Source organism: Maylandia zebra, linkage group LG14 (assembly GCF_041146795.1).
Source record: "Maylandia zebra isolate NMK-2024a linkage group LG14, Mzebra_GT3a, whole genome shotgun sequence".
In the NCBI taxonomy this organism is placed as follows: domain Eukaryota; kingdom Metazoa; phylum Chordata; class Actinopteri; order Cichliformes; family Cichlidae; genus Maylandia; species Maylandia zebra.
In genome coordinates this window covers 11854024-11880921 of record NC_135180.1, presented here as the reverse complement: position 1 = coordinate 11880921, position 26898 = coordinate 11854024, and the positions used below count along the sequence as shown (strand labels likewise).

At 41.5% G+C, this 26898-nt stretch overlaps 1 protein-coding gene across 1 annotated transcript in view; it reads right to left on the bottom strand.

Moving 5' to 3' along the window:
• The window catches only part of LOC111500507 (von Willebrand factor A domain-containing protein 5A-like), a 53717-nt gene extending 35573 nt beyond the window's left edge, over window positions 1-18144 (bottom strand). Inside the window, exons 1-16 of the mRNA XM_076873578.1 lie at window positions 17841-18144; window positions 11986-12188; window positions 11564-11786; window positions 10966-11132; window positions 10768-10882; window positions 10460-10614; window positions 10286-10374; window positions 10040-10184; window positions 9610-9689; window positions 9190-9304; window positions 8385-8392; window positions 8120-8301; window positions 2069-2113; window positions 1082-1236; window positions 436-559; window positions 206-329 (exon numbers count right to left, since the gene is read on the bottom strand). Of these exons, the coding sequence (XP_076729693.1) occupies window positions 250-329; window positions 436-559; window positions 1082-1236; window positions 2069-2113; window positions 8120-8301; window positions 8385-8392; window positions 9190-9304; window positions 9610-9689; window positions 10040-10184; window positions 10286-10374; window positions 10460-10614; window positions 10768-10882; window positions 10966-11132; window positions 11564-11786; window positions 11986-12188; window positions 17841-18144 (2190 nt within the window). The 3' untranslated portion in view covers window positions 206-249. The remainder of the gene's footprint in view (window positions 1-205; window positions 330-435; window positions 560-1081; window positions 1237-2068; window positions 2114-8119; window positions 8302-8384; window positions 8393-9189; window positions 9305-9609; window positions 9690-10039; window positions 10185-10285; window positions 10375-10459; window positions 10615-10767; window positions 10883-10965; window positions 11133-11563; window positions 11787-11985; window positions 12189-17840) is intronic.
• Window positions 18145-26898: the final 8754 nt, after the last annotated feature.

The window sequence follows — 26898 nt, the reverse complement described above, 5'->3', positions numbered from 1 at the left end:
ATGAGCTGCCACAGCAGTGGTCCAATCTTCTACTGTGTTAGGAGTATTCAGATAATTGTGCACATAACCAAAATATGGTACAAATTTCAAGTACCAATTAAGAACAACAATATATAGCAATTTTCATTTCATAACAAATAAACATGTAAAAGGGGCTGATGATATAAAACAGCTCTGTATCAAAGGCAGTGTGGAGTAAGCAGACCTGCTTCTGTTCACTCTGAAGATGAAGCTACTTTAAGAAAACCCTCAGAGTCCCAGAGCTTCTTTCTTCACGCTGCAGCCCAGCAGGACATTTCCAGCATCCACACACTCTGACACACACGGTGCTAAAAACACAAAACAGATATTAAAATAATGATTGTGGGAGGAAAGCTGTAGAATGAAACAGTTTTTTAAAGCTGTTATTTTATCTGTTACAATCATTGCTAGTACCATTGTGAGCACAGAGCCACGAGGCAGCCTTCATAGCCAGAAGCTCCCACTCGTCCTTTGCATCCATCTTGAAACCATGAAGCCAGATCAGAGCCAGAATGGTGGCCCACACTTCACTGCTGGTCTAATTCCCCAAATCAAAATCAATCAAATAAAACAGACAGAACACACATTTTACTTTCTACAACCAGTAATATTACATATGTTTGTGTACTTCTTTGTCACACGGGGTCACCAAGGTGGGCAGCTCTGCATATTTGATTTGGCAGATTATTACACTGGATGCTCTTCCTGATGAAATCCCAAACTGTGATGTCATAAATGCTCTAAAATAATGTGCTGACATGTTTTTACAACAACTGATGAGGAAAATAATTTCTGCTGCCGTGTGGTTTCTGGATAATATCAGACGCTGGTGCAGCTCAGTGGGAGGTTAGGAGTGTGATTACCACCAGTGTTTTTGCTTCTGATATGCAGATGTTTATTCTCAGGCTGTGAGGCAGGCCTACGTTTAGTTTGACTTCATTTTATTTGTTTTATGGTGTGTTTTTAATTATATCATGTGTTTTTGTTCAAATTATAGAATCAAATCTGTTTTATCTCACATCATCATTTTGTGTTAATATTTAAATTGACAGCAGTGCACCTTTTCAGGCTTTGACTTTTCCACCTCCTCGTTGGTCTGTCCCAGTGCAGCAGCCAGAGCTGGATCAAGCAGCCAGCAGCCAGACGCCTCCTGCAGGGAGACTAACTGCAGCAAAGGGTCTCTGGGTGGCTGCTCAGGCACAGCAGCTGGAAAATCTAAGATGCAATAAAAACAAAACCCGATTATGGTGCTAGATGACAAACAGAACTCTACATGATAACTCAGTGCATAAAACACCGCACTGTAAACTATGCAACAGATAAATATTATGTTTTTCACTTGAAAATTACATCTTAAAAATGTAATCATTACATAAGAGCTCCACATCAAACATCAAATGTTTACAACTGTCTGAACTCACTAATAAAGATAAAAACTGTCAACACCACACCATCAGCTACCGTGGTCTTAATGAATACCATCTGAAAGTAATCAAACTGATGAGATGAAAGCTTGATACGATGTAAACTATGCATTTCACATACTATACTGTGAAAATATATCAACAATATATTAAATTCAGGGGCTTAAAACAGTGTTTAAATCCTTGTTTTCATTTGATCTACTGGAATATAAGACTAATAGATTATTCTATAGGAGAAAACTGGAAAACTCATTATCTAAGCAACTGAACTAAACATTGTACAGTCACTTCCACTTAGCGTTAAATTCCCTTCATGTCTACCAATATAAGAAAAATAGAAATGAATAAGTTCTTAGTATTTTATTGTAACCCAGCAAATTGTAAATGATGGTTTGACAAATATTAAGAAAGTCCCTGAGCCCCCACTCTCGTGTGAGCGCTCTGTGACTGCCCTTGCTGCAAGTAAAACTGTGTGTTTCCACTCTCTGACTCTCTACTGAAGAAGTGTCTTTAGAATACATCTCTTGACAGACACATATTAAGAAAATAAAAATTTCCATCAGCTGACTTTAGACAAAAACTACATGTTAATTAAAATTAAATACATGATCTCAAGTTGTTACATTTCCTTCGTGCTTTTGCTGCCATCATTGTTCTTGGGTCTGCATCTGAAATTGTTAAACCATAAAAAAGTTTTTTGAGGTAATTACAGATAATTCCTTAAGATATAGTATCTAAATGCACAGATTTGTCAAAAATAGTCATATTAACTTACTCATGGCCATTGGAGCAAATATAGGTTTGGAGTCTAACTTATTAAAGAAAAATAAAACTGGCAACACCCCAGCATCAGTTAAAGTGGTTTTAATGAATACTATCTGAAGGCAATCAAGCTGATGAAATGAAAGCTTGATACGCTGTAAAGTATGTGTTTCACATGTTTTACTGGGAAAATGTATGGCCAATAAATACATACATAAATACACATAATCAGATTAATTTAATATGATTTATTGGAATATAAGACTAAAAGATTATTCAACAGGAGAAAACTGGGTCTCAATATCAAAGTAACTGAACTAAACATTCTCCAAAAAGTTGATTCTGTTCATCTGGACGTAGCGTTTTGTGGGAGAAACGTTTCGTCACTCATCCAAGTGACTTCTTCAGTCTCAGCTGAGTCACTTGGATGAGTGACGAAACGTTTCTCCCACAAAACGCTACGTCCAGATGAACAGAATCAACTTTTTAAAGATTTACTTCCCTGGATGATTGAGAATGCATCAAGATGAACTAAACATTGTTATACAGTTACTTCCACTAAGCATTAAATTTCCTTCATATCTACTAAGACAATGCATGCTAATTTTTTTTCTTACTTTATTCTAACCCAGCAAATTATAACTGATGGTGTCACACCCATTAAGAAAAAAAGAATTTCTTTCAGTTGACCTTTTGAAAAAACACACATGTTAAAACTAAAATACATGCTCTCATTTTTTTTTAAACTTACCTTCCATTACCTTTTGTTTCCTCCCGTTCATTAAGAATCCTTTTTAATTGGTAAACACAATGCAACATTTTTGAGGTAATTACACAGAATGCCTCAGCAATAGTATCTGAATGCATGCATTTCACAAAAACAGTCATATTCCAAGAAAAAAAATCATAACCTTTTCACTTCCTGATTTAATACAATGTAAGAAATGTGCACTATTGTGCCCCTCTGCCCTTAGCATACACACTCCATGATAATATTCTTTTGGCTGTCAGAGACACAAACATTCCCCTGACATACATGTTGCTATGGACCACATTACCAGCTCCTACATGTAATAGCTCACATCATTTCCTCTGTGTTTAACAGATCACAGAAATGGCCAAATTACAAGTACAAAATATGGATTCTCACATTCATGAAAGTTGATTTTTATTTTAGGGTAACCCTAACCCTTCCCCCCCCCCCCCCCAAATGTACAGATACACACATCTACACATTAACATAGACTGTGCAGATGTGTCATTTAGGTTTTACTTACCCTTTAATTTACACTCTATAATGTAAAAAATAAAGAAAGAATTAAACAAACAAAAAATAGAGTCAGTACATTTATCAGAATTTGTTAAAGAACACTTAATTACTGATGTGTTAAAATACAAATAGAAAACAAATAGTATAAAAGTATTTAAATGTACATCACTGTCACCTTTCTAATCCAAATCTTGATTTCTTGTAACAAATACTTTAAAGTCAATGTCATTTTTTGCTTTTGGATCATCTGAACCACACTCAGATATTCTGCTCTTAAACGTATCATTGTACTTCACATTCATCTCTTTATCTTTAAGGAAAGCAAATAACCATGAAAAAAAACATTAATCTTATGATGTAATTTCTTCACATCATACTAAGTTTCTGGAGTCTTACAGCAGGTTAGACTATTACTACAATATTTAAACTATATTTAAATCTACATGTTGATAAACACCACCTATATTTAATCATTCAAGTTTGGACACATTGACTCATTAAAGGGTCTTTTTCATTGTTTTTACTCTTTTGTGCAGTTAAGAAGAAAACAGCTCTTTATTGAAGGAGCTACATATAGATATACGACCTTCTATGAATTGTAATAGAATCACATATTTAATATATTACATTTCTAATTATTTAATAATTCAAAAAAATTCACAGGAAGGAATTGTTTGCATGCCTTTAGTGGCTGACTAAGGACACAGCCAGTTACAGCAACTATCAAACAGCAAACAAATACTGCAGCAAATGTGCAGTAAATGTTCGACATTTAACATTTCAAATCAGCTCAAATACTAATATGTTTGTTTCTTTGTTTTGATTATCAGAAATGCACATGTGTGTAGATGTGTGTTGTCACTCAGCTTCTACTTACCTGGATCACCACGTAATGCTATGTAAAAAAAAAAAAAAAAATCCGGTTTAAAGTTTACAACAAGCTGAACAAATTAGAGAAAAATAACAACTGGCATTACCACAACCTCCATCTTTTAACTTTATTAATGAACCTTAAACAGGTTGAGGTTTTCAGGTAAAAAGCTCCACTTTGGGACACAGCCCATTACAAAGGCTATTAAAGCAAATACTGCAGCTATTTGCATTTAACATTTCAAATTAGTTCAAATACAAATGTGTTGGCTTCTTTATTTTTATTCTACAGAAATGCACGTGTGTGTGTGTGTGTGTGTGTGTGTGTGTGTGTGTGTGTGTGTGTGTGTGTGTGTGTGTGTGTGTGTGTGTGTGTGTGTGTGTAGATGCTTGTTGTTGCTCAGCTTTAACTTACCCCACCCAAGTGGAGCCAAACTTGGCACTATGCAAAAAAAAGAAAAAAAAAAAACAAGAAAAAAACAAAACAGGCGGAACATATTAGAGAAAAATGAAAACGCCACATCCAGCTTTAAAATGTATTAATCAACCTCAAACAGGCTGAGGTTATCAGGTAAAAGTCTTCGCTTTGGGACAAAGCCCATTACAAAGGCTATCAAAGCTATATACAGTATTGAGCTCCTATGTAAAAGATAAAAAAAACAAAACGGCCCTGGATATGCAAATACAACACAAATAGTACAAACACCTATAAATATACACAATGTTTATCTGTTTAGTCTGATTGTTCCATTTTCATGTCATAACCAGAGATGGACAGTAACAAGTTACTGTAATCTGAATACTTTTTTCAAGTAACGAGTAAAGTAAGGGATTAATGCAAAAAAGGTAATTCGATTACTGATACTTTCCCGTAAGCACGCTGCTTTACTCAAACCGTGATTTTTTTTTGTGAGTGTCTCATGACAATGACGTAAGCGAGTGTGACATTCGTGAGAACAGCTGTGTGCAGCTCAACAAGGGATAATATATCAAGTGCGGGAGAGAGTATGAGCATGCAGTGCTTAAAATGTGAAAGTACTGATCTTACTTTGAGTTTGATTCCCATGCAGTGATTCCGTTCACTGCATGGGAAGAAACCTAATCTTCTTTTTACAGCGAAAAAACCCCTAAACTTCCAAGCAAGCAACGAGTATGCTACCACAGAATGGGAAATTCACAGAGAAAGTCTCCGATTCTTCAATTGACATGACCGCTGCGACACACCTGCACCAGGGCAAACTTCCGCCTGCCCCACTCCTGCTATACAGGTGAAAATAAGAGCAACAGGATCGCTAGTCCTTGATTTTACTCATTTTCTGCTGTGTTTTACTTGCATCTATTGAAAGAGTGAGTGTAAACACAAAAAACCTTATTTTATGTGCTGGAATGTGCAGAAAATAGGTTTAAATGTTAAACAAATTTCTTCCAGTCAGAGAATGTTGCATGTAATTTAACTTTTGCTTGATGCATAAAGTTAAAAGATTAAAACTCATAAAACAAGTTTTTTTTTGTTTTTGTTTTTTTAAAAGAGTTTTCCATTTGATTACATTTTATATGATGGATTATGCAGAAAAAGTAGAATTGGGCTGAAAGATCTATTGCTTTATCAGCTATTCAGGTTGTAAATCATGTTTTTTTAAAAGTAACTAATTACTTTTGAAAATAGGTAATCAGTAAAGTAACAGGATTACTTTTTGGGGGAAGTAATGAGTAATTAGTTGCTGATTACCTTTTTCAAGTAACTTGACCAAAACTGGTCATAACTTTCCTGACATGTCTGCCAGTAAAATTTCCTCACCTGCATCCTGTTATCTGATTGGTCCCTGCTTTATGTATACATCATGCTTAAAACTCTAGTTTATGTAATTATCAATTTCTAATGTGTTCCCTAGTGTTTTTTCTTTCCACGTGGCCATTATGCATTAAGCACTGTCTGCCACAAAACCACTCAGCCTCGGATCATAATAAAAAAAAAAATCTCCCCACAGGATCAGATAACAAAAATAAATAAACTGGTAAAAATAACTAAATAATTCTAATATTAATGCAGTGCCTCACATGTAGTATTATAAGTAGTATTTAAAGTGTAAAAGATGTTCACCAATATTCAGAAACTTAAACTCCCATGGAGTCCAGATGAAACATACAGGGAGTGCAGAATTATTAGGCAAATGAGTATTTTGTCCACATCATCCTCTTCATGCATGTTGTCTTACTCCAAGCTGTATAGGCTCGAAAGCCTACTACCAATTAAGCATATTAGGTGATGTGCATCTCTGTAATGAGAAGGGGTGTGGTCTAATGACATCAACACCCTATATCAGGTGTGCATAATTATTAGGCAACGTCCTTTCCTTTGGCAAAATGGGTCAAAAGAAGGACTTGACAGGCTCAGAAAACTCAAAAATAGTGAAATATCTTGCAGAGGGATGCAGCAGTCTCAAAATTGCAAAACTTCTGAAGCGTGATCATCGAACAATCAAGCGTTTCATTCAAAATAGTCAACAGGGTCGCAAGAAGCGTGTGGAAAAACCAAGGCGCAAAATAACTGCCCATGAACTGAGAAAAGTCAAGCGTGCAGCTGCCAAGATGCCACTTGCCACCAGTTTGGCCATATTTCAGAGCTGCAACATCACTGGAGTGCCCAAAAGCACAAGGTGTGCAATACTCAGAGACATGGCCAAGGTAAGAAAGGCTGAAAGACGACCACCACTGAACAAGACACACAAGCTGAAACGTCAAGACTGGGCCAAGAAATATCTCAAGAGTGATTTTTTTTTTTTTTAAGGTTTTATGGACTGATGAAATGAGAGTGAGTCTTGATGGGCCAGATGGATGGGCCCGTGGCTGGATCGGTAAAGGGCAGAGAGCTCCAGTCCGACTCAGACGCCAGCAAGGTGGAGGTGGAGTACTGGTTTGGGCTGGTATCATCAAAGATGAGCTTGTGGGGCCTTTTCGGGTTGAGGATGGAGTCAAGCTCAACTCCCAGTCCTACTGCCAGTTTCTGGAAGACACCTTCTTCAAGCAGTGGTACAGGAAGAAGTCTGCATCCTTCAAGAAAAACGTGATTTTCATGCAGGACAATGCTCCATCACACGCGTCCAAGTACTCCACAGTGTGGCTGGCAAGAAAGGGTATAAAAGAAGAACAACTAATGACATGGCCTCCTTGTTCACCTGATCTGAACCCCATTGAGAACCTGTGGTCCATCATCAAATGTGAGATTTACAAGGAGGGAAAACAGTACACCTCTCTGAACAGTGTCTGGGAGGCTGTGGTTGCTGCTGCACGCAATGTTGATGGTGAACAGATCAAAACACTGACAGAATCCATGGATGGCAGGCTTTTGAGTGTCCTTGCAAAGAAAGGTGGCTATATTGGTCGCTGATTTGTTTTTGTGTTGTTTTTGAATGTCAGAAATGTATATTTGTGAATGTGGAGATGTTATATTGGTTTCACTGGTAAAAATAAATAATTGAAATGGGTATATATTTGTTTTTTGTTAAGTTGCCTAATAATTATGCACAGTAATAGTCACCTGCACACACAGATATCCCCCTAAAATAGCTAAAACTAAAAACAAACTAAAAACTACTTCCAAAAACATTCAGCTTTGATATTAATGAGTTTTTTGGGTTCATTGAGAACATGGTTGTTGTTCAATAATAAAATTATTCCTCAAAAATACAACTTGCCTAATAATTCTGCACTCCCTGTATGAGGTTAACAATTGCGATATTTCTGCGCACAAGAGGTCCTTGAATCACTTTGCTGTTGACTTTGTTGACTTTGTTGACAGCAATGAAGGCAGTGAAAGAACTGCTCACTCCTGATTGGACACTGAGCTGCACCACTTTCTCGTTCACTCCTCCATCTTGCTGTCCTTTGCGATCTCTCGCTTCCATCTCCATGGAGCGAATCAGAGTCAGAGCACCCAACCTGTGGACTGTTAGTCTGCAGACAAGAACGAAAACATTACGGGATCATAACGTTTGTCATTTTGCTACATTACATTTTTGTTACACTCTGGGTTTTACCTTTGACACTGGCACCCCAATAGATTCTTCCATATGCTAGAAAAATGCATGAAAATATACTACTCAGTGCTTTTGCACAAAACTATAACGATTTCCTTTCTAGACGGGGACTAAGGTTTATATAACATATAATACACAGATATATATAGAAATTAAAAAAACACCCAGCACGCCCATGCGGGCGGTTTATCCTTCAAGCTCGGGTCCTCTACCAGAGGCCTGGGAGCTTGAGGGTCCTGCGCAGTATCTTAGCTGTTCCCAGGACTGCGCTCTTCTGGACAGAGATCTCCGCTGTTGTTCCCGGGATCTGCTGGAGCCACTCGCCTAGCTTGGGAGTCACCGCACCTAGTGCTCCGATTACCACGGGGACCACCGTTACCTTCACCCTCCACATCCTCTCGAGCTCTTGGTATTTCTCCAGCTTCTCGTGTTCCTTCTTATATTGCTGTCATTCGGAGAGCAGTCCCTTCTTACGCTCAGACACTATGAGATCTGGCGGACACCCTCCTGCGCTCATCTCCCCTCCGGATGGTTTATGCTCAAAAGTGTTTTATGGATTAATGAGAATTGTATGGAATAAAATGATTGTTGATTGAGCATTTATACACCGAGTGTTCTCCTTCCTTCAACCCAAAGATCAAAAGAACTGGAGATTTTAACAGCATCAAACAAAAACCTTGGATTAGGTTTATTACCAATAATTAAACCAATAAAATAAGATGATGTAGTATCTTTTATGAATTTGTTAAATATGGTCCTTCATATGGTGTCATTATCCTCATTCATAATTGTGTTTATGTCTTACTTTTGGTTGCATCCTGTCAGTCCCTGTGATGAACTGAGCGTGACCTCCTCCTTCCTTGGCCATCCCATTAATGAGGGCAGAGCTGGCCCCTTCCCCAATCCCAAAAGAGAAACACCTGCAACACAACATGTCTGTGAAGGTTCTCAGTCATCCAGGTTATCGTAGTCTAAGAAGCTTGGGAAAAAAAGCACCTGGTCTTCTTTAAGTTTGTTTAAGTTTTCTTGAGGATGTTTCACAACTGACAAAGCTTCTTCAGTTCTAAGAGAAATTGCTCTTAGAACTGAAGAAGCTTTTTAGCTTGCTTTTCTTTCAAAGCTCCTTAGCCTGGAAATACAACAGTTTTCTTTAAATCCACAGAAAATTGTTGTATTTGCAGTTTTCTATGGAACTGTGTAGATATTCGTGTGTTTGTGGTTTCACCTGTGAGAACCTGAGTTCTTCTTCACCAGATCAATCACTTCTTTGGTGTTCCCCACCTCTCCATCAGTAAAGACAAACAGCTAAGAACATAACATGAAAAAAATAACCCACCTTTTTATATCAAAGTGGTTTTTATCTAGCTAATGTTTCTAAAGTCGGCAGTAAATTAATGTAAGCCAATGTGTATATTAGCTGTCACGGTTAACTGGGAATATAGGGCTGGCTGTAAATATGTTTGAAGGGCTCCAGGATTTCTTTTCTATGTCTAAGCATTTTCTGTCATTTTTCACACTCTGCTCTGTGTATTGGGGCTCAAGAACACATTTCCATGCAGCCAGAGATCAAACCACAAACGTTGTGATGAGCAGATTATCTGCTGCACAACCTGAGCCATAACCACCCTAGGAAAGTGTCCCACTGTATGTGTTACCTGTCTGGGCTGATTGGGAATGTAGGGCTGGCTGTAAATATGTTTGAGGGGCTGCAGGATCTCTGTTCCTCCAAGATCAGCCTCCATCTGCTCAACTTTCTTCAGAGCCTCCTCCATGGTCTGCTGGCTGTACTCCACACTCTTACTGCCATCACATAAACACATGCATCAAAAAAGCCATTCAGATATTTTAACCAAGACAGCATGGCCTTTCCTTGGGCTGGCTGATATGAGGGAGAGACTCACGGGAAGATGTGTTCATATATGGACCCAAAACTGTAAATGTTGAAATAGCAGCCAATTGGTAAGCTCTTCAACAGGAGCAGCAGAGTGTCCTTAAGAGAACAGGGAAAAGATGGTGAGCCCACTGTGTAAGAGGAACATTAAAAAAGTGTTTTATAACTCTAACATCATAAGTACCCTGGCACTGCTCATCCAAGATTCCTGCTGCTCAGTGTTATTCGTAGCACAGTCCATACTTCCAGATCGATCCACTACGAACACAAACTCTCCACATGAAGCCATTGAAGACATCACAGACTGGGGGAACTCAGGGTACAGACTCACCATCACCACTGGATCAGAGAGCCTGAAAAGCGAGATAATTTTTTATTCTATTTTTTTTTAAACAACCCCACTTAGTGTTTATTCAAACATATATAACTCCTGAGTTGACGAGTAAAGATAATTAACTTTTTATTTGCAAATTGTAACTCATTTTCACTCACCCGGCTCAGCAGAGGCCTGTCCTGCCTCCACCACAGCAGTGGGCTGGTGGGCGTCTTTGTAATAAATCAGCAGTTCAACATCTCTGTCAAACTTGTGTCCTGCAGCCAGCTTGACCTGCACACCACAAACACATTCATATTTATTCATCAGTAACAAGTAACAACCACACACAACAGACACATCAGCACTCTACCTACCGTGGCCTGGGTTTGATCAGTGTTGAGGTACTGCAGAGGGTCCAGGGAACAGTTGGACTCTACTTTAGAGATTGGACGAGGAGAGGACACTCGGGAAGAAAAAGACAGACTGTAGGGCACCAGAGAGACTGGAACAGAAGTCACCTGGACACCTGCACCTTCACTACCTGTACTTGACATGAGATTGAATAAAAACCCTTTGATCCAGTTGTAACTTCAAATGATATCAAAAGAAATTCCGATAGTAAAATGCCATTATAATAAAAACTAAGGAGAAATCAAATAATTGAACATTTTTAAAGGCCAGAATCAATGCAAAATGAAACCCATCCCACAACATTTTTTCTGAGCTTGTAAACAAAGGTGATAATGAAAACAAAGTTATTTTGCAGTAAATTTCCACCGAATATTTTTGTGTTATATTGAACTCATTGTCAATGTAACTTTTATATATCCATCACAACTTCTGAAAAAAAATATTTCTGTTTTATTCTAGAATTTTTATGTTTTTACAGACAGAAAAAGAGTGGAAATTTCCCCACCACCTTACATGCAGAAATGAAACTTTTTTCTGTTAAAGTGCCATCTGCTTTCCTACCCTGAGGTTGGTATCGAGGGTTGAGCACAGCAGGCAGACAGAACCTCAGACCATCATCAGCTTGCACAGCCAGCTCAGTGACGTACTCCAACCTGATGGAGGCGCTCTCTCCTGGAGGCAGACTGCCCACACTCAGAGAGAATATATCTGGACTCTCATCACTCTCCTCCAATAGGAAGGCCTGCTGACCGGAGCTCAGAGCATCATCATACTCCTCACGAGCCTGAAGCACAGGTGACACATGTCAGTGACATTCACTGTGATGGGAGTGTGTGAATGTGTGTGTGAATGGGTGGGTGGCTGGATGTGTAAAGTGCTTTGGGGTCCTTAGGGACTAGTAAAGCGCTATACAAATACAGGCCATTTACTGTGTTTATTTTGAAGCTCACTTATAATCAGGTTATATTTACTGTCCAGCTCACCTTCTGTTTCTCCTTCACCTCAGCTACAATCTGTGTCTGTCCAATCTGAGCGCTGAAATGACAGACAGCAGCATCTCCAGGCAGAGGGAAGACAAAAACAGCCTCTAATGGTTTGTCCTCCTTGTTCTCGTAGTTCAGAGTGGAGACCACTGTAGCCACATGGTCCCTCACCTCCAGCTCCACCTCAATGCTCTTCAGAGGAACTGACAGAGAAACAAAATCATCCAAGCTAGTAAATGCTAATTCAAGTCAAAATCTGCTCTTCCTCGTGTTCATTCATGTCTCCATGCATCTTTAAGGAACGTTTTGATGTGTATGAGCATAAATGTTTTGATGTTTATCTGGCTCTTACCTGCTTCCTTCTGGGAATTTAGCAGACCACAGGATCTATTCATTGTATTCTATACAAAAGACAACCACCACAGAGATTTAATTTAAATAACTGTTAAAAATAAATCATTAAACTAATGTTTCTGTGATTTTGGTACCAGAATTCAAATATGATTAAGGTGGATGAATCTAATCTGGCCTTTCCCCAAATGTCCTTACATATAATTCGGATTAATGATGCACTTAGAGTTTAATAGTAAAAGTGAAAACAACAACAACAACAACAACACATGGATCATGGGAAAGCACATTTATCGGCTGAATGATTTTACAAGCTGAAAATTATTCTAATCAATTTTTAACCTGGGCAGCACGGTGGCACGGTGGTTAGCACTGTTGCCGCACAGCAAGAAGGTCCTGAGTTCAATTCCAACATCAGGCCGGGGTCTTTCTGTGTGGAGTTTGCATGTTCTCCCCGTGTTTGCGTGGGTTCTCTCCGGGTACTCCGGCTTCCTCCCACCGTCCAAAGACATGCAGCTTGAGGGGATAGGTTAATTGGAAACTCCAAATTGCCATTGTGTGAATGTGCGAATGGTTGTCTGTGTGTTGGCCCTGCGACAGACTGGCGACCTGTCCAGGGTGTACCCCGCCTCTCGCCCTATGACAGCTGGGATAGGCTCCAGCGCCCCCCGTGACCCTGAAAAGGATAAGCGGAAGCGAATGAATGGATGGATGGATGGAATTTTTAACCTACACCACAATTGTCAAGAAAGTAATGTACAAAACAGGAAATTATGAGGGAGCATTTTTCATAAAACACTCACAGAATGCTTTACAGAATATAGAACAATAGATCAGAATCAGAAATAAAAAAGAAAAAAAATAAAACAAACAGAAATGGCAAAAGGTTTGAACAAACTAAATAAAATAGCAGGTAGGAAAGTTTGAGATCAATATCTAAATGGTACAGTGCCTTGTATAGAGGATGGGAGTAAAGCATTCTTGTCTCTTTCAGTGTTTTTGAGACCCAGAATTATAGGTCTCAAATGAACTGAGATGACAGAATGATGTCTTTTTCAAGGTCTGACCGCATAAATCTCTGTTTTCTTTTCTTGTTATTGTTTTAATATAACCAGCAAGTTGCATTACAAAGCCCAGAAAGTGACATTTCTACATATGTTTGTATGTATGCGTTTCAAGGTTGCACTGTGTGCAGGGTTCCTGCACTCATCTTGCAACCACAGACTGTGAAAGAACAAAGTTATTCTTCCAGCTCAAAGTGTTTGAAAGAAATTGGGTGGTGGCTTTCTTGTGTACCTCCTGTGGTTGGAAAGAAGCATCGACATTTGTTTCTCATGAACACTTTAAAATGTGTGAAACCGCACTTTGTTCTTTGCAGCCAAACCTGTTCTTGTTACTAATTTGGCATCACTGTGTTGAACTGGGTCACACTATGCACTTTATTGTGCATAGTGTGACCCAAATTGTGGTATTTGACAGCAACGTTCCTCGTGGCCAACTTCGTGATGCCTTTGGTTCCCTTACCAGCTCCCTTTCTGACATTGTTAGCAATCTGGGCGTGTTGTTTGACAGCTCGTTCAAACTCGATAAACAAGTGTCTGCTGTAGTTAGATCTAGTTTCTACCAACTCCGTCTCATCTCTAAGGCTAGGCAGTATGTTCCGCATAAGGACCTGGAAAAGCTCATGCACGCCTTTGTGACCTCAAGGCTGGATTACTGCAACTCACTTTATTTTGGTCTTCATTCAAAATTCTGCAGCACGCATTCTGACCAGAACTGGGAAGTTTGCCTGTATCACTCCTGTTCTAGCTGACCTGCATTGGCTACTCATAAAATACCGCATCCAATTTAAAATACTACTGCTTACATTTAAAATTACCAACAACACAGCACCGAGCTACCTTAAGGAACTCCTTAAATCATATGTTCCTGCCAGAGCATTAAGATCATCTACTGGGTTACTCTTGGTGCAGCCTAGATCTCGGCTGAAGTCTAGAGGTGACTGGGCGTTTGCCCTGGCTGCACCAGAGTTGTGGAATAACCTTCCAATTGTGATGCGGCCGTCTGATTCCATCTAATCTTTTAAATCACGGTTAAAAACCTATTTGTTTAATCTCGCCTTTCCTGCTTGTTAATGCTCGCACCTGACTTTTAGACTTACTCTATTTTTTCTTATGTTTTTATTTTGATATGCATTTTATATTACCCCTGTGTATTAGTGGCATTGACCTGTGAGTATATTTGATACTTTGCTAAAGCCTTATAATACTCGTGTTACTTCTCTGTCTCTTATGTTAAGCACTTTGGTATACCGCAGGTTTTTAAATGTGCTCTATAAATAAAGATTGTTGTTGTTGTTGTTGTAGACAAGTCCTAAAACTAGGCCTTCATATTTTTCGATTTTTAACAGTGCACTGAGATTTTTTGTTCGGCAATTTTCTTTTTTTCAAGCAGGCCTGCAATATCTGGATTGAAAGCACTACACAACATGTTGAACAATCGCAAGTGAGCTTCTCCAAAATTAAAATGGGCTCAGGAGAAAGCCACTTATTTGGGACAATCAGAAAACAAGTCCCTGTCAAAAAGGATTCAGTGAGGTAATCCAGTCTAAATTTTCTTTTCTCCTTTTTTGAAATGACGTCATTGCTGGCAGTAGAAACTTATTGCATCACAAGAGGTTCTACTGTCAGCAAATAAAAAATGGGGACTGACTGGACTGACAAAAGCTTAACTGACTTGACACCAGTATGCAAGATTGCACCTCCACCCAGACAGTGACAAAAGGGTGGATGTATGTATGTTTCTTTTTACAGGAGTAGAAAGGTGACAGCAACAGGTTGCATGGGCTTTTGGGCCATGCTGACTTAACCTTTTAGTTGCCACTTTCTGTGTCTTTGTGAATTTACCAGCAGTGTGTTATTCATGACCTTGTATTGTTTACAGTGCAGAGGTCACTGTGAGAAAGTGTGCATACAGATGCGCTGCGCTAACATCTACATCACTTTTTCCACAGCATAGGGTTAATCGTGGGATCTAATCACATGATTTACAGCAGGACATACCACTTGCTAATGTTTTTTTCTTACAACAGGGCCTGGAGTGAAGCTACTCCAGGGGAGAAGCCCTGGAATTTTTAAGAGACAATGCACAACTTTATTGTGCATGTCTAATTGTGCTAAGCTGACAGAAGGCAAAAGAGGGTTGTCCGGGGGAAGTTTTCATTTTTAAATTGCAGAGACTGTGACATGAGGGATATGGAAGGATTGACTGAGGTGCAGATGCAGACCATGACTGGGAGAGAAGTAGTGATGGTAAATTTGATTCTTTTAGGGAGGCAGGCCATTTTTACTGAATCGAGTTTTAATGAGTCACTCACCAAAGTGAATCGGGTTTTTTGAGTCATTTGATTCACTGAGTCAGTTGACCAGAGAGTGCAAAAAATTTACATTTTCACTCAAACTTAATTTGTTTCTCTTTTCATGTAAATCCCACTGCTAAGATGAATGATTCTAAAAAAAACAACTATTTTATAAAGCAAAAACATTTCTAAAATTAAGCAATTTCCTATCAAAATTGCTTAATAAACATTTATTTTGTTTATTTTTATTTTATTAGTATTTTCCTTAAATGTGTTAAATATATATTTTCTCATCTAAATGTCCACTGAGCTGTGAGCCAGGGGGCGGTAATGCGGTTGCCAACCAAGAAGAAGAAGAAGAAGCTGTGAGCCAGGAGGGAGGGGGTGAGTGAGTGAGTGATTCGTTCGCTCGCCCTATGATTCAGCACAGGAGGGAGGGGGTGAGCGAGTCCTGAGTGATTCGCTTACGCTTAAGATTCAGCACAGGAGGGAGGGGGTGAGTGAGTGAGTGAGTGAGTGAGTGATTCGTTCGCTCTATGATTCAGCACAGGAGGGAGGGGTGAGTAGCTCAAATGTGCTGTTAGCATGTTAGCAGAGCGATGCTACTGTGAACCGAGGAGCTAGTTTCTTGATGTGAGCTTCTACTCAGGGTTTTTTCTTCCAGTTCAGAGCAGAAATGCTTTTGTTAAGAAACTGGCCGTTGTTCCCCCCCCCCCCCACACACAATTTTAATTATAAGCTAGATATATTTCTACTAAGCAAATTAGTTTGCTAACAGAAACAGGGATGAGTCAGTGAGTCAGTTGGGCTTGTGAATCATGATTCACGAGTCAGTAAAGTGATTCTCGAGTATTGAACGATTTGTTCACGAATCGAACATCGCTAGAGAGAAGGCTTCAAGAGGACCATTGAGAAGCAGGAACCATCTCCAGGACAGCAGACAAACGACAGTGGGCTGCACCACTGGGCTTCCAAAGGATTGTCACGAGGAGATTTCGCACAGCAAAATCTTAAATAAAATGAAAGAGATTTCGACGTTGAGGAAGACAACTAAAGTGTACGACTTGCTCTGCCTTAAATCTACAGCCGCGTTGGAACAGAAATCGAGGGATGAAGAGAGCGTGCTAAGCTCCAAAGGTGACAGCGCAGAGGGAGATCAGCGCTGGAATTATAACTCTGTAAATGGCACAGACACCAGGAGCCATGACCGTGACTGGGAATGACCACCTAATGCTGTTTCACTTTGCCATGCAAAGTACTTTGACACTCTGGAGAAGACCTTTCCTCTGTATCATTTTTGTTGCCATTTGCATGTGAGAGCTTAGATTGTGGGGAAGATTAAAGATGAACAAAGGGTGGTGGGAGAACAGTGAAGTGAGGATACACAGTGTGAAACTCCTTTAAGTGTACAATAATGTTGATGTGATATACACAATGTCAGGAAAGAAATTCTGGTATTAATGTGATTCTTGATTTAAGAATGAAAGGGTGGGATTGTATAGGAATTTATTTTAGTTATGTATTAATCACATTATCTTATTGTATAATGCCTTGGTGCCACTGGATTTAAACATGTCTGACACCCATACAGTAAGACAAATGGTGGGGGTGTAGTAAGGAAGTTGGGGGGAGCAGACACTCCACACGAAGAGTCTTTTGTCTCTTCGAGGACTCTGGGAGGTAGCAAGGGAGTGTGAACCTTAAGGTGTAAAACAGCTGTGTACTGCCTTTTGTTCCTGGAGAAGGTATTTAACTGAGAGCCGGGCCTCGGGGGCTTGGGTCCTGGTTGGTGTGTTGCCGCGACAGAACACTCCCCGAAGGGCATGATCGGGCCAATTGGCCTCAGCGGCTGCGGTACGGAAGTCAATAATGAACTCTGCGACACTCTGGCTCCCCTGCTGTAACCCAAGCAACCTTTCATCAGAACTGCCCTCAGATTCTGGATGAGTAAAGGTCCTTTTAAACTCACACAGAAAATCATCATACAAACAGGTTGGGAGCAGATGAGCCGACAGGTAAGCCTCAGCCCATAACAGTGCATTGCCCTGAAGCTTAGCCACCAGATATGCTACCCGAGCTGAATCGCTAGCAAAAGAACGGGGAGAATGCGTGAACGCGAGAGAACATTTTAGTAGAAAGGCAGTACAGCGACCCTGCTCCCCGGAGTACGGCTCGGGTTCTGGGAATGCAACATCGCAAAAAACGGAGCCTGAAGGGGTTGGAGCTGGGGAAGACTGGGGAGGTTCTGCCACGGGTGCAGGAGACGCAGAGGACGGGCATGGAGTAGAGGAAACAGCTGACTGAATTTCCTGCATGGAAGCTAAGATCTTAGCCTGAGTCTCGCCTATGGCTTGGCACCGGGTGTCGAGGGCCTGCAACGCTTGCTTATGAGCCCCTAAAATGGCTCCCTGCTTGGAGACTGCTGCACGTACTGGGTCTGCTGAGTCCATTTTCTGGCCAGTTGGTACTGTCACGGGGCCGAGTGGCCTGTACTGAACAGGACTCTGGTGCAGAAACCCAGAGCAGAGACAGCAGATGATGTAACAATTTATTAGGCTTAAGTGCAAAAAAGAAAACGTAGCAAAGACAAAAAAAATAAAATAAGACGTGGAGCTGAGGTGGTTCGGGCATCTGGCAAGGATGCCCCCTGGGCGCCTCCTGGGCGAGGTGTTCCAGGCATGTCCCACCGGGAGGAGGCCCCGGGGCAGACCCAGGACACGCTGGAGAGATTATATCTCTCGGCTGGCCTGGGAACGCCTTGGTATTCCCCCGGACAAGCTGGAGGAGGTGGCTGGGGAGAGGGAGGTCTGGACCTCTTTGCTTAGGCTGCTACCCCCGCGACCCGACCTCGGATAAGCGGATGAAGATGGATGGATGGATGGACGTGGAGTCAAAGGAGCTTGCAAAGAAAAGCGTCTGGACTTCTTTAAGTTGCTTGAAGACGTTTCACCTCTCATCCGAGAAGCTTCTTCAGTTCTAAGGTCAAATGGTGGAGAGTCCCAGATATAAACCTAGTGGGAGTATCCCCCCACAGAGGGACAAAGGACCCCCTGATGATCCTCTAATCGCCTGAGCCAAGGTGTGAAACTGGGCGTGGGTCCCAATCAGCCAGAGTTTCGGGTGAGCTCATTGTGAAACCTGGCCCCACCTTATCATGCGAACAGTCACACTGAAGAGAGAAGATAGAGGAGTTAGGGAGGTAGTGGAGGCAGCTCTGAAGTGGCCAGTTGTAAGAGTAGCAATTCTTACTTGCAGTAGGGGACATGGAGTGTTGAGAGGGGGGTGATGAGAATCCAAGGGGAGGCTGAGTGGCGTGGAAAGGCTGGCCTGAGATCCGGGGCTTCAGATGGAGTGTGATGGCAGGAGGGCAGGCAGGTGAGGCACAGAGAGATTTTCAGAATGATTGCTTGGTATCCTGAGCCCGGCGGTGGCGCGTGAGCCAAGGTGAATACAGCAAATGTGTTGATGACGAACTGACAGTGACTGAACATCAACGTGTGGTTTAAATCCCTCTGGCTTGATTGCCTGCAATAGGCTCCAGGTGTGCAGGAGCTGGACTTGGCCCTGCCCAGGGGCGGATCCCAGGTCAGTTCAGGAGCCTTATGGAAATTCCAGCCACCCACCGCAGACCATGACAGTGTGTTTCTTTTGTCCTGCTCCCCTCTCCCTTAACCAGTTGTGGCAAATGGCTGCCCCTTCCTGAGCCTTGATCTCCCAGAGGTTTCTTCCTGTTAAAAGGGAGTTTTTATTTCCCACTGTTGCCAGGTACTTGCTCAAAGAGGATCATTTGATTGTTGGGTTTTTTTCTGTATTACTTAGTGTATTTACCTTACAATATAAAGCACCTTGAAGTGACTGTTGTGTTGATTTGGCGCTATATAATTAAAACTGAATTACATCTCTGAAGAAATGTTACATGCATGTTTTGTTGCCTTTTTAAAGTGATGGGGGAATAATTGTAATGGGCTAATAAAAAGGGACAGACGTGCTCTGTGTAAAGATCAACCCTTTGACCACCATTCACTGCATCATTAATTGCTTTAACTTATAGTCCATAATGCTGTAAAAACAAAAAAAGAAAAAGCTGAGTCATTTTCACATTTGTATTGAGGTTTGAATTCAGAAAGTCTGTTGCTGATCTCAGTAAATGTAACAGGATGTCTCCGAAAATTTACAGTTGTGGATAAAACAGGGTGATGTGTTATTGTCAGGTTTGAGTGAATAACAGGACCCAAATGCAGGACTTCCTGAGAAGCCACAGGCAGTTTATTTACTTCACTTACTATTTATATCAGTTTGGCCAGCAGTCACGTATAGGTTCAAACAAAATGGCACGAGGCTGCAAAAATATTTATCATCTAGTAATCTTTATTAATGAAAGCATGAGTGTACCCACCAAAACACACCAAAGAACCCAACCCCTGTAACAGCAACTGGCTTCTTTTTATTCTCTATCATTCAGGTGAGCATCTGGAATAGCCCAAGTCTGGGGGAAGCAAAAAAATGAGGAACAAAACATCCACATATGCAAACATCAAACCACAATATAACACATGGAAGACATTTATATTTTGTACAAAGTCCTATGAATTATTCAACATGTGTGTACTAGAAAATGCACAGATACATAAATAACAATCTTCTTGTGGGACATGTGTGTGTGAGAGAGACACAGAGAGAGTTGCGTGTAAGAGTGTATGTCACCCCCAAATTTCACAAACAAAACACAAGGAGCACACGTCCAAAATACATTAACGATTCAAAACAAAACTAGACCGGATCTTAACAAGTCCATGAAAAGTTCAGGGGGTCGACCCAGAGGTCGACAGAACAAGAGCCAAAACAGTTCAGGAGGCCGGCCACACGGAAGGCAGTTGCGGCAACAAAGCAGGTCCGGAGGCCGGCCGTGAGGCCAGCTGCAGTGACAGAGCAGGTCTGGAGGCCGACCTCGACGCCCATGATGCCCAACTAGAGGCCTGGAAAGCGGGGGTTCTCCTGAACCCCCAGCTAACGTAGCTTGATGCTGGCCAGGCTCTCCAGAACCCCCAGCTGACAAAGCTTGATGCTGGCTGGGTTCTCCTGAACCCCCAGCTAAAACAGAAAATGCCTGGACGGGCCTCCTGGGCCCTCCAGCGGAGACAGGCAACTGAACGGGTCCCTCGGACCCTTCAGCAGAGACGGACGGCTGAAACAGTTCTCCAGAACTGCCAGCGGAGACTGACAGTGACGTGGGAGCCGCGACGTGCTGGATTGGCTCACTCGAGCTTCCAGCAGGGCGTGATTCAGGACCAGAAGTAATTGAGACCCCTGGCTGAGGGTGTAGATGAGTGGCTGACTGGATGGGTGAAAGCACTGGAGCCTGAACTGATGACAAAGCTAATGATTGCGCTACCAACTGAGCTACTGACTGAGCTATGGACTTTAACAAAGGTTGTAGTAAGTGTGGTTGTGGTAATGACTGAGCTACAGGTAGCGGGGCTGATTGTGGTGGAAGTGAAGACTGAGCTAAGGACTGCAATAAAGGTTGTAGTGATGGTGGTTTTGATGGTGACTGAGCTAATCCTCCTGAGCCTCCTAAACATGAGAAAAACTGCTGGACGGGCTCACCTGAGCCTCCAGCGGACACAGGAATGGGTGCCGGCACCAGCTGAACACCAGCCCCTCCCACCCGAGTAACTGAAACGGGTGGAGGGGAACGCTGGGCCCGAGCAGCCCTGGGAGCAGGAACAGGAGGAGAGAGAAGCTCAGGAACAGTCTCAAAATGCACAATATTGCCAACTGGGTCTGGGCATATAGTCTTTGGAAAGTGGGCAACCTCAGAAACATCCAACTGGGACACAGAACAGTCCCTAGAAGGAGCCACAATCTTAATAGATTGTAGCAAGGGGCAACTAGAGTCCTTAAGTGTCCTTGGGGAACAGACAGCCTCTTCCTTCAGAGAGCTTAAGTTACAGCCTGCAATATCCGTCCCTATCAACTGCCTGTGCCCCTGCTGAAAAGTACATGGCTGAAAGGCTGGCTTAGAAACATTAACCACCTCCCTTTCAGCTGACTTGGAAACAGAACTTGCAGTCTCCGGAAATTTCACAGCAGTCTGAATATTTCTTCCCTCAGATTTAAGGAGAGTAGTCTTGGTCATTTTAACACTGGGTTCAGATTGTACAGAATGAAAACAGGTTCTTAAATCCTCAGAGCAGGAGTTCACAGGGGTTGGATTTATTGTTTGTTACGTTCATGAGTTCAGGAGGAGCATGAGAAAAACAGTCTTTGTTGCTCACCACTGCTGATTGTCCAGACAGGGCTCTAGACTAACTTTTTGCCATGGGCGCACCGAGGCGCACCAGCACAAAAATTAGGCGCACTCAGATTTTTCAACCGCATCGCTTAACACCGCAGTTTTACATGTGCACTTTTTTGGGGGGGAATTGCAGTCCATATAGATAATATTCATTTCTAAATTATAAACTAACAATCTTGTGCTTAAAGTGCTTTGTCAATATTGTAGAAAATGTTAAACTTAATCATCATCTCGGCCTCCTCTGACGACCTATTTGCTGTTGCATGCTGCTGAAAGGCAGTGGGGAGAGGGGACACTTGGGCAGTGCATTTATTGCAGCATATAATGTGTTTTCTGGATACACTGTGCTTTTTCAGCATTCAAAGATTGATGGCACCGTGTCAGAGCACTGGCTATGAATTTCAGACGGATCAGGCTTTAACTTAACAAAAAAAGTTATCAATAGTTATTTTCATCTTTTCTTATTACCCACGGCTACATCCACTTCTGTCGGGCCTAGGCTGCTCACTAGGGCTGGGTATCATCACTGATTTCTATAATCCATTCGATTCCAGTTCTCAAAGTCCTGATTCGATTCAATTTAGCCTCAGACAGTCAGAAATATTATAATTCTGATCATTTATCAGTACGGATACATGTCAGACTTCATCAGAATTGTGAACATCACAGCAGATGCCTTTGTGTCAAAGTAACTGAGAATAAAACACAGAAAAACATGAAGGAGATTTTTCTGGCCTGGCTTTTTATAGCAGATAATCTTAAAAATATTCTGCAATATTCTGCAATTTTGCATAATTTCAAAAAGTTTAAATTACTTCAGTATTGAACAACAGAAAAAAATTGCCTTTCTTGTCTGAGGTCATTTAAGTGAAAAAAAGAAAAGAAAAAGACAGCGGCCGACAGCGCTGTAAACAACTGTAGACTGGTGGGTAATAAGCAAATGAATAATGCAGAAAACAGAGATTTGAGACGGGAAACTGTTCTTGAAGTACAGAGAGAGATAGAGAGAGAGCAAGCTGTGCATTAGGTGTGATTTTTATCGTGGTGGAAGCAAAACAGCAAAACTCAGAGTGAATTCATGATGACAATGTGAAGCGCAGTTTGCTGCTTCTTTCGCTGCTGGCTCGGTGAATTTGGTTGGAGAGAGACAAAACCTGCAGCTCAGCTAGCACAAAAAGACGTAAATACAGAGCAGACCCGATGCATCAGAATCGCTGAGCTCCGACAGCGTGTCCGTCTACAGGCCATCGGGTGAGAAAGCCGAGAAAGACAAAGCTGATTCTGATGCGTCAGGTCCGCTCTGTGTTTACGTCTTTGTGTGGAATCCGTGTACTTGCTCTCATTTGCTGTTTGGTGGTTGTTGAAATAGTTTTGTGAGCTTTAATCTGAGAATCTGGCGTTTCTGGCAAAACACAGTTATATTTAAAAGTCAATTCAGGATTTATCTGCTGCAACCGGTTGGGGTGAGAGAAGGAAGACAGGATAAAGACATGCTGTGGGAGACAGAGATTAATAACAGATATGATTCAATGCAGAGAGGTCTATTAATACATAGTGAGTGAGAAAGGTGACTGGAAAGGAAAAACTCAATGCATCATGGGAATCCCCGGCAGCCTACGTCTATTGCAGCATAAGGAGAATTCAGAGTCACCTGGTCCAGCCCTAACTTTATGCTTTAGCAAAAAGGAAAGTTTTAAGCCTAATCTTGAAAGTAGAGATAGTGTCTGTCTCCCTAATCCAAACTGGAAGCTGGTTCCACAGAAGAGGGGCCTGAAAACTGAAGGCTCTGCCTCCCATTCTACTTTTAAATACTCTAGGAACAACAAGTAGGCCTGCAGTGCAAGAGTGGAGTGCTCTAATAGGGTGATATGGTACTACAAGGTCATTAAGATAAGATGGGGCCTGATTATTTAAGACCTTGTATGTGAGGAGCAGGATTTTGAATTCAGTTCTGGATTTAACAGGAAGCCAATGAAGGGAAGCCAAAACAGGAGAAATCTGCTCTCTCTTTCTAGTCCCTGTCAGTACTCTTGCTGCAGCAGTTTGGATTAGCTGAAGGCTTTTCAGCGAGTTTTTTGGACATCCTGATAATAACTAATTGCAGTTGTCCAGCCTGGAAGTAATAAATGCATGAACTAGTTTTTCAGCGTCACTCTGAGACAGGATATTTCTAACTTTAGAGATATTGCGCAAATGCCGCTTTGCCGTAGCCACAGTCGCCCCGCAAATGAGACACACGCATGAATCTTTCACAGTGATAAAAAAGAACTCTTCCTCCCATTCACTGTGAAAATGATATATTTTCTTTCTTTTTTCCGCCATGTTTTCCTCATCTCTTCACCTTTGCTGGTGTTCACGGCAACTGTTTCCGTGGAGACCAGCTAGCGTTGATCTAATATTTAATAATAAACATTTTATATATATATATATATATATATATATATATATATATATTATCTCTAACAAATTGACCCCAATGCAATTGTGATTTTAAAAAAAATAGCAAGAAAAAATAAAAATAGATGCAGCTAACTGGTAAGTTGTTATGGTGAGCTATTTTTAGAACAGGCCCGCGGGCGACTCATGTAGTCCTTGCGGGCGACCTGGTGCCCGCGGGCACCGTGTTGGTGACCCCTGACCTACAGCATGCTCTAATCGCTCTAATAGGATGTTATGGTCAAAAGTATTGAACCACCAACGTTCTGCCCCCACTGCTTTCCAACATAAAATGACTATGGATTTCTATTATTTTAAAGAAACTGAAAATAAATACATATATTAATGAAACATGTCCCATAACACGTGTTTTACACAGAATAATATTAATGTGGCCATTCCCACTCTGGGATCCCACAGTAACACCAGCATAGAAGAAATGGCTTTGATTTTGCCACCCTATTTGATTTCCATGCCACCCTCTTTCTGTAGACAGGATGTGTGAAACAGGAGTGTATGAACACCTTTACAAAGGTTCAAAGAGGGACACTCCCACTGTATCCCCCCAAAGAGGGACACTCCCACTGGGTTTAAATCTGGGACTCTCCGCCATTTGACCTTAGAACTGAAGAAGCTTCTCGGATGAGAGGTGAAATGTCTTCAAGCAACTTAAAGGAGTACAGACACTTTTCTTTGCAAGCTCCTTTGACTACAATGACCTGGATGACTAAGAACCTTCACAGACATAGGTCGTGTCCAAATTCATGGGCTGCATCCTCCTGAGGACCCGGCCTTCGCGGTCTACGTGGGCCGGGTCCTCAGAAGGTCGGGTAGGCCCGAAGTAAACGGCAGTGGAATTGGACGGTCTAGCCTTCTGATTAGCGTCACCGCTGTCTCTGTGAAGTTTAATAAACTCAGCCGTCTGCTCCTTGCTATCTAAAATATAACGACACTGGCGTAAATTCTCGACTGTCTCATACTTCTGTTTAATCAGTTTCCTGTTTGATGTTTAGTCAGCTGTGTAAAAACCAAGGAGGAACCCACCCGGGGGATTGATAAAGTTTTATTTTATCTAATCTAATCTAATAACTTTAATCTCAGCCAAACCGATTTACTCACGAACAAACAAAACACTGAAAAAAGCCCAACAATAACATTTTTAGGTTGTCTAAGTGACTTATATATTACGTTTAACCCGAGCAGCGAAACTCCGCGGTGATCTGAAAATGATGTGCCGGGAGTTGTGCCGTTCTCGGCCGCATCAGTAACACTCGAGCTCCCGGCTAGCTATCGAGCTGGTGGGTAGCAGACGTCTCCGAAAACGTCGAAGCACTTTTGCAAATATGCGATATCTTGATAAACCGAGCAGATATTTGATGTTTACACAGCTACCTTCTCACCTGAAAATATGTTAAAAGTTTATTTTGTGACCCAGAAAGATTAGTATGAGTAATTTTAAAACTTAGTAGCGGCCGCCATTGTTGGAAACTGGAGTTTGGCTGGGCCGCGCTATGAATTCTGGGATATGGTAGGCCATGAAGGACACACCTGACCCATCCTTCAAATTCGGGGAAAAGGAGGAGGCATTTGTAGGCTGCATTCGGAGGAGTCTACGAATTTGGACAGCCTTCGGTGCGTCGCTGTGACGTAATCGGTCTACAAATGCGTCCTCAGGAGGATGCAGCCCATGAATTTGGACACGACAATATTCTCTCCTGTGCTATCCGGTTGTTCAGTCTGACGTCACTAGCCGTGTCTGGGTCTAAACTCCGCTGCAATAAAAGTGATTTGATTTGATTTGATATATCAAACGATCACTATGGCATTACTGAGAGTTGAAAAACTGTCTAAAGTCTTTCATCTTTAATAAAATGATCAGCGTTCTGCTCTACCAGGTGTAACAATTGAGTTTAACATCCAGGCATCCATGAAAACGGAATTTATGACATTTAACGGAGTTAGAAGTTAGCAGGGAGTTAGCTCGCTAGCTTCTATCTAAATACAATATAGCATGTCCTGACTGCGGGGTTTTGGAAACAAATTAAAACGTACAGCTCTGTTATCACTTCCAGCATAAATGAAGACAGAAAACTAAACAGCAGTGACGTTTGTAGGGTTACTGAAGTTGGGCTAGCTGGTATATAATGATGTGCTACGTGACCGCTAGCGACACAGCTATGTTAGCATAATATAAACAAGCTAACTTTTTTTCCACTCGATAAAAGTTACCGTGAGTGTTCTCGGTGGTCAGGAAAAAATGTAATTGCATGGCAGGATGCTGTAAAAGGACCAAACTTCAGCCAGGAGAACAACTGAGATAATCCATCCACAATACGAGGTTAGTCATTCATATACTGCTGCATGGGCTGGGCTGTAGTTACATCCTAAGGTTTTAAAAACTGAGCTTAAATAAATGATTAGTGGTAATTGTAGCTGCCCACTTGGAATTACCACTCGTGACGCAGAGAGC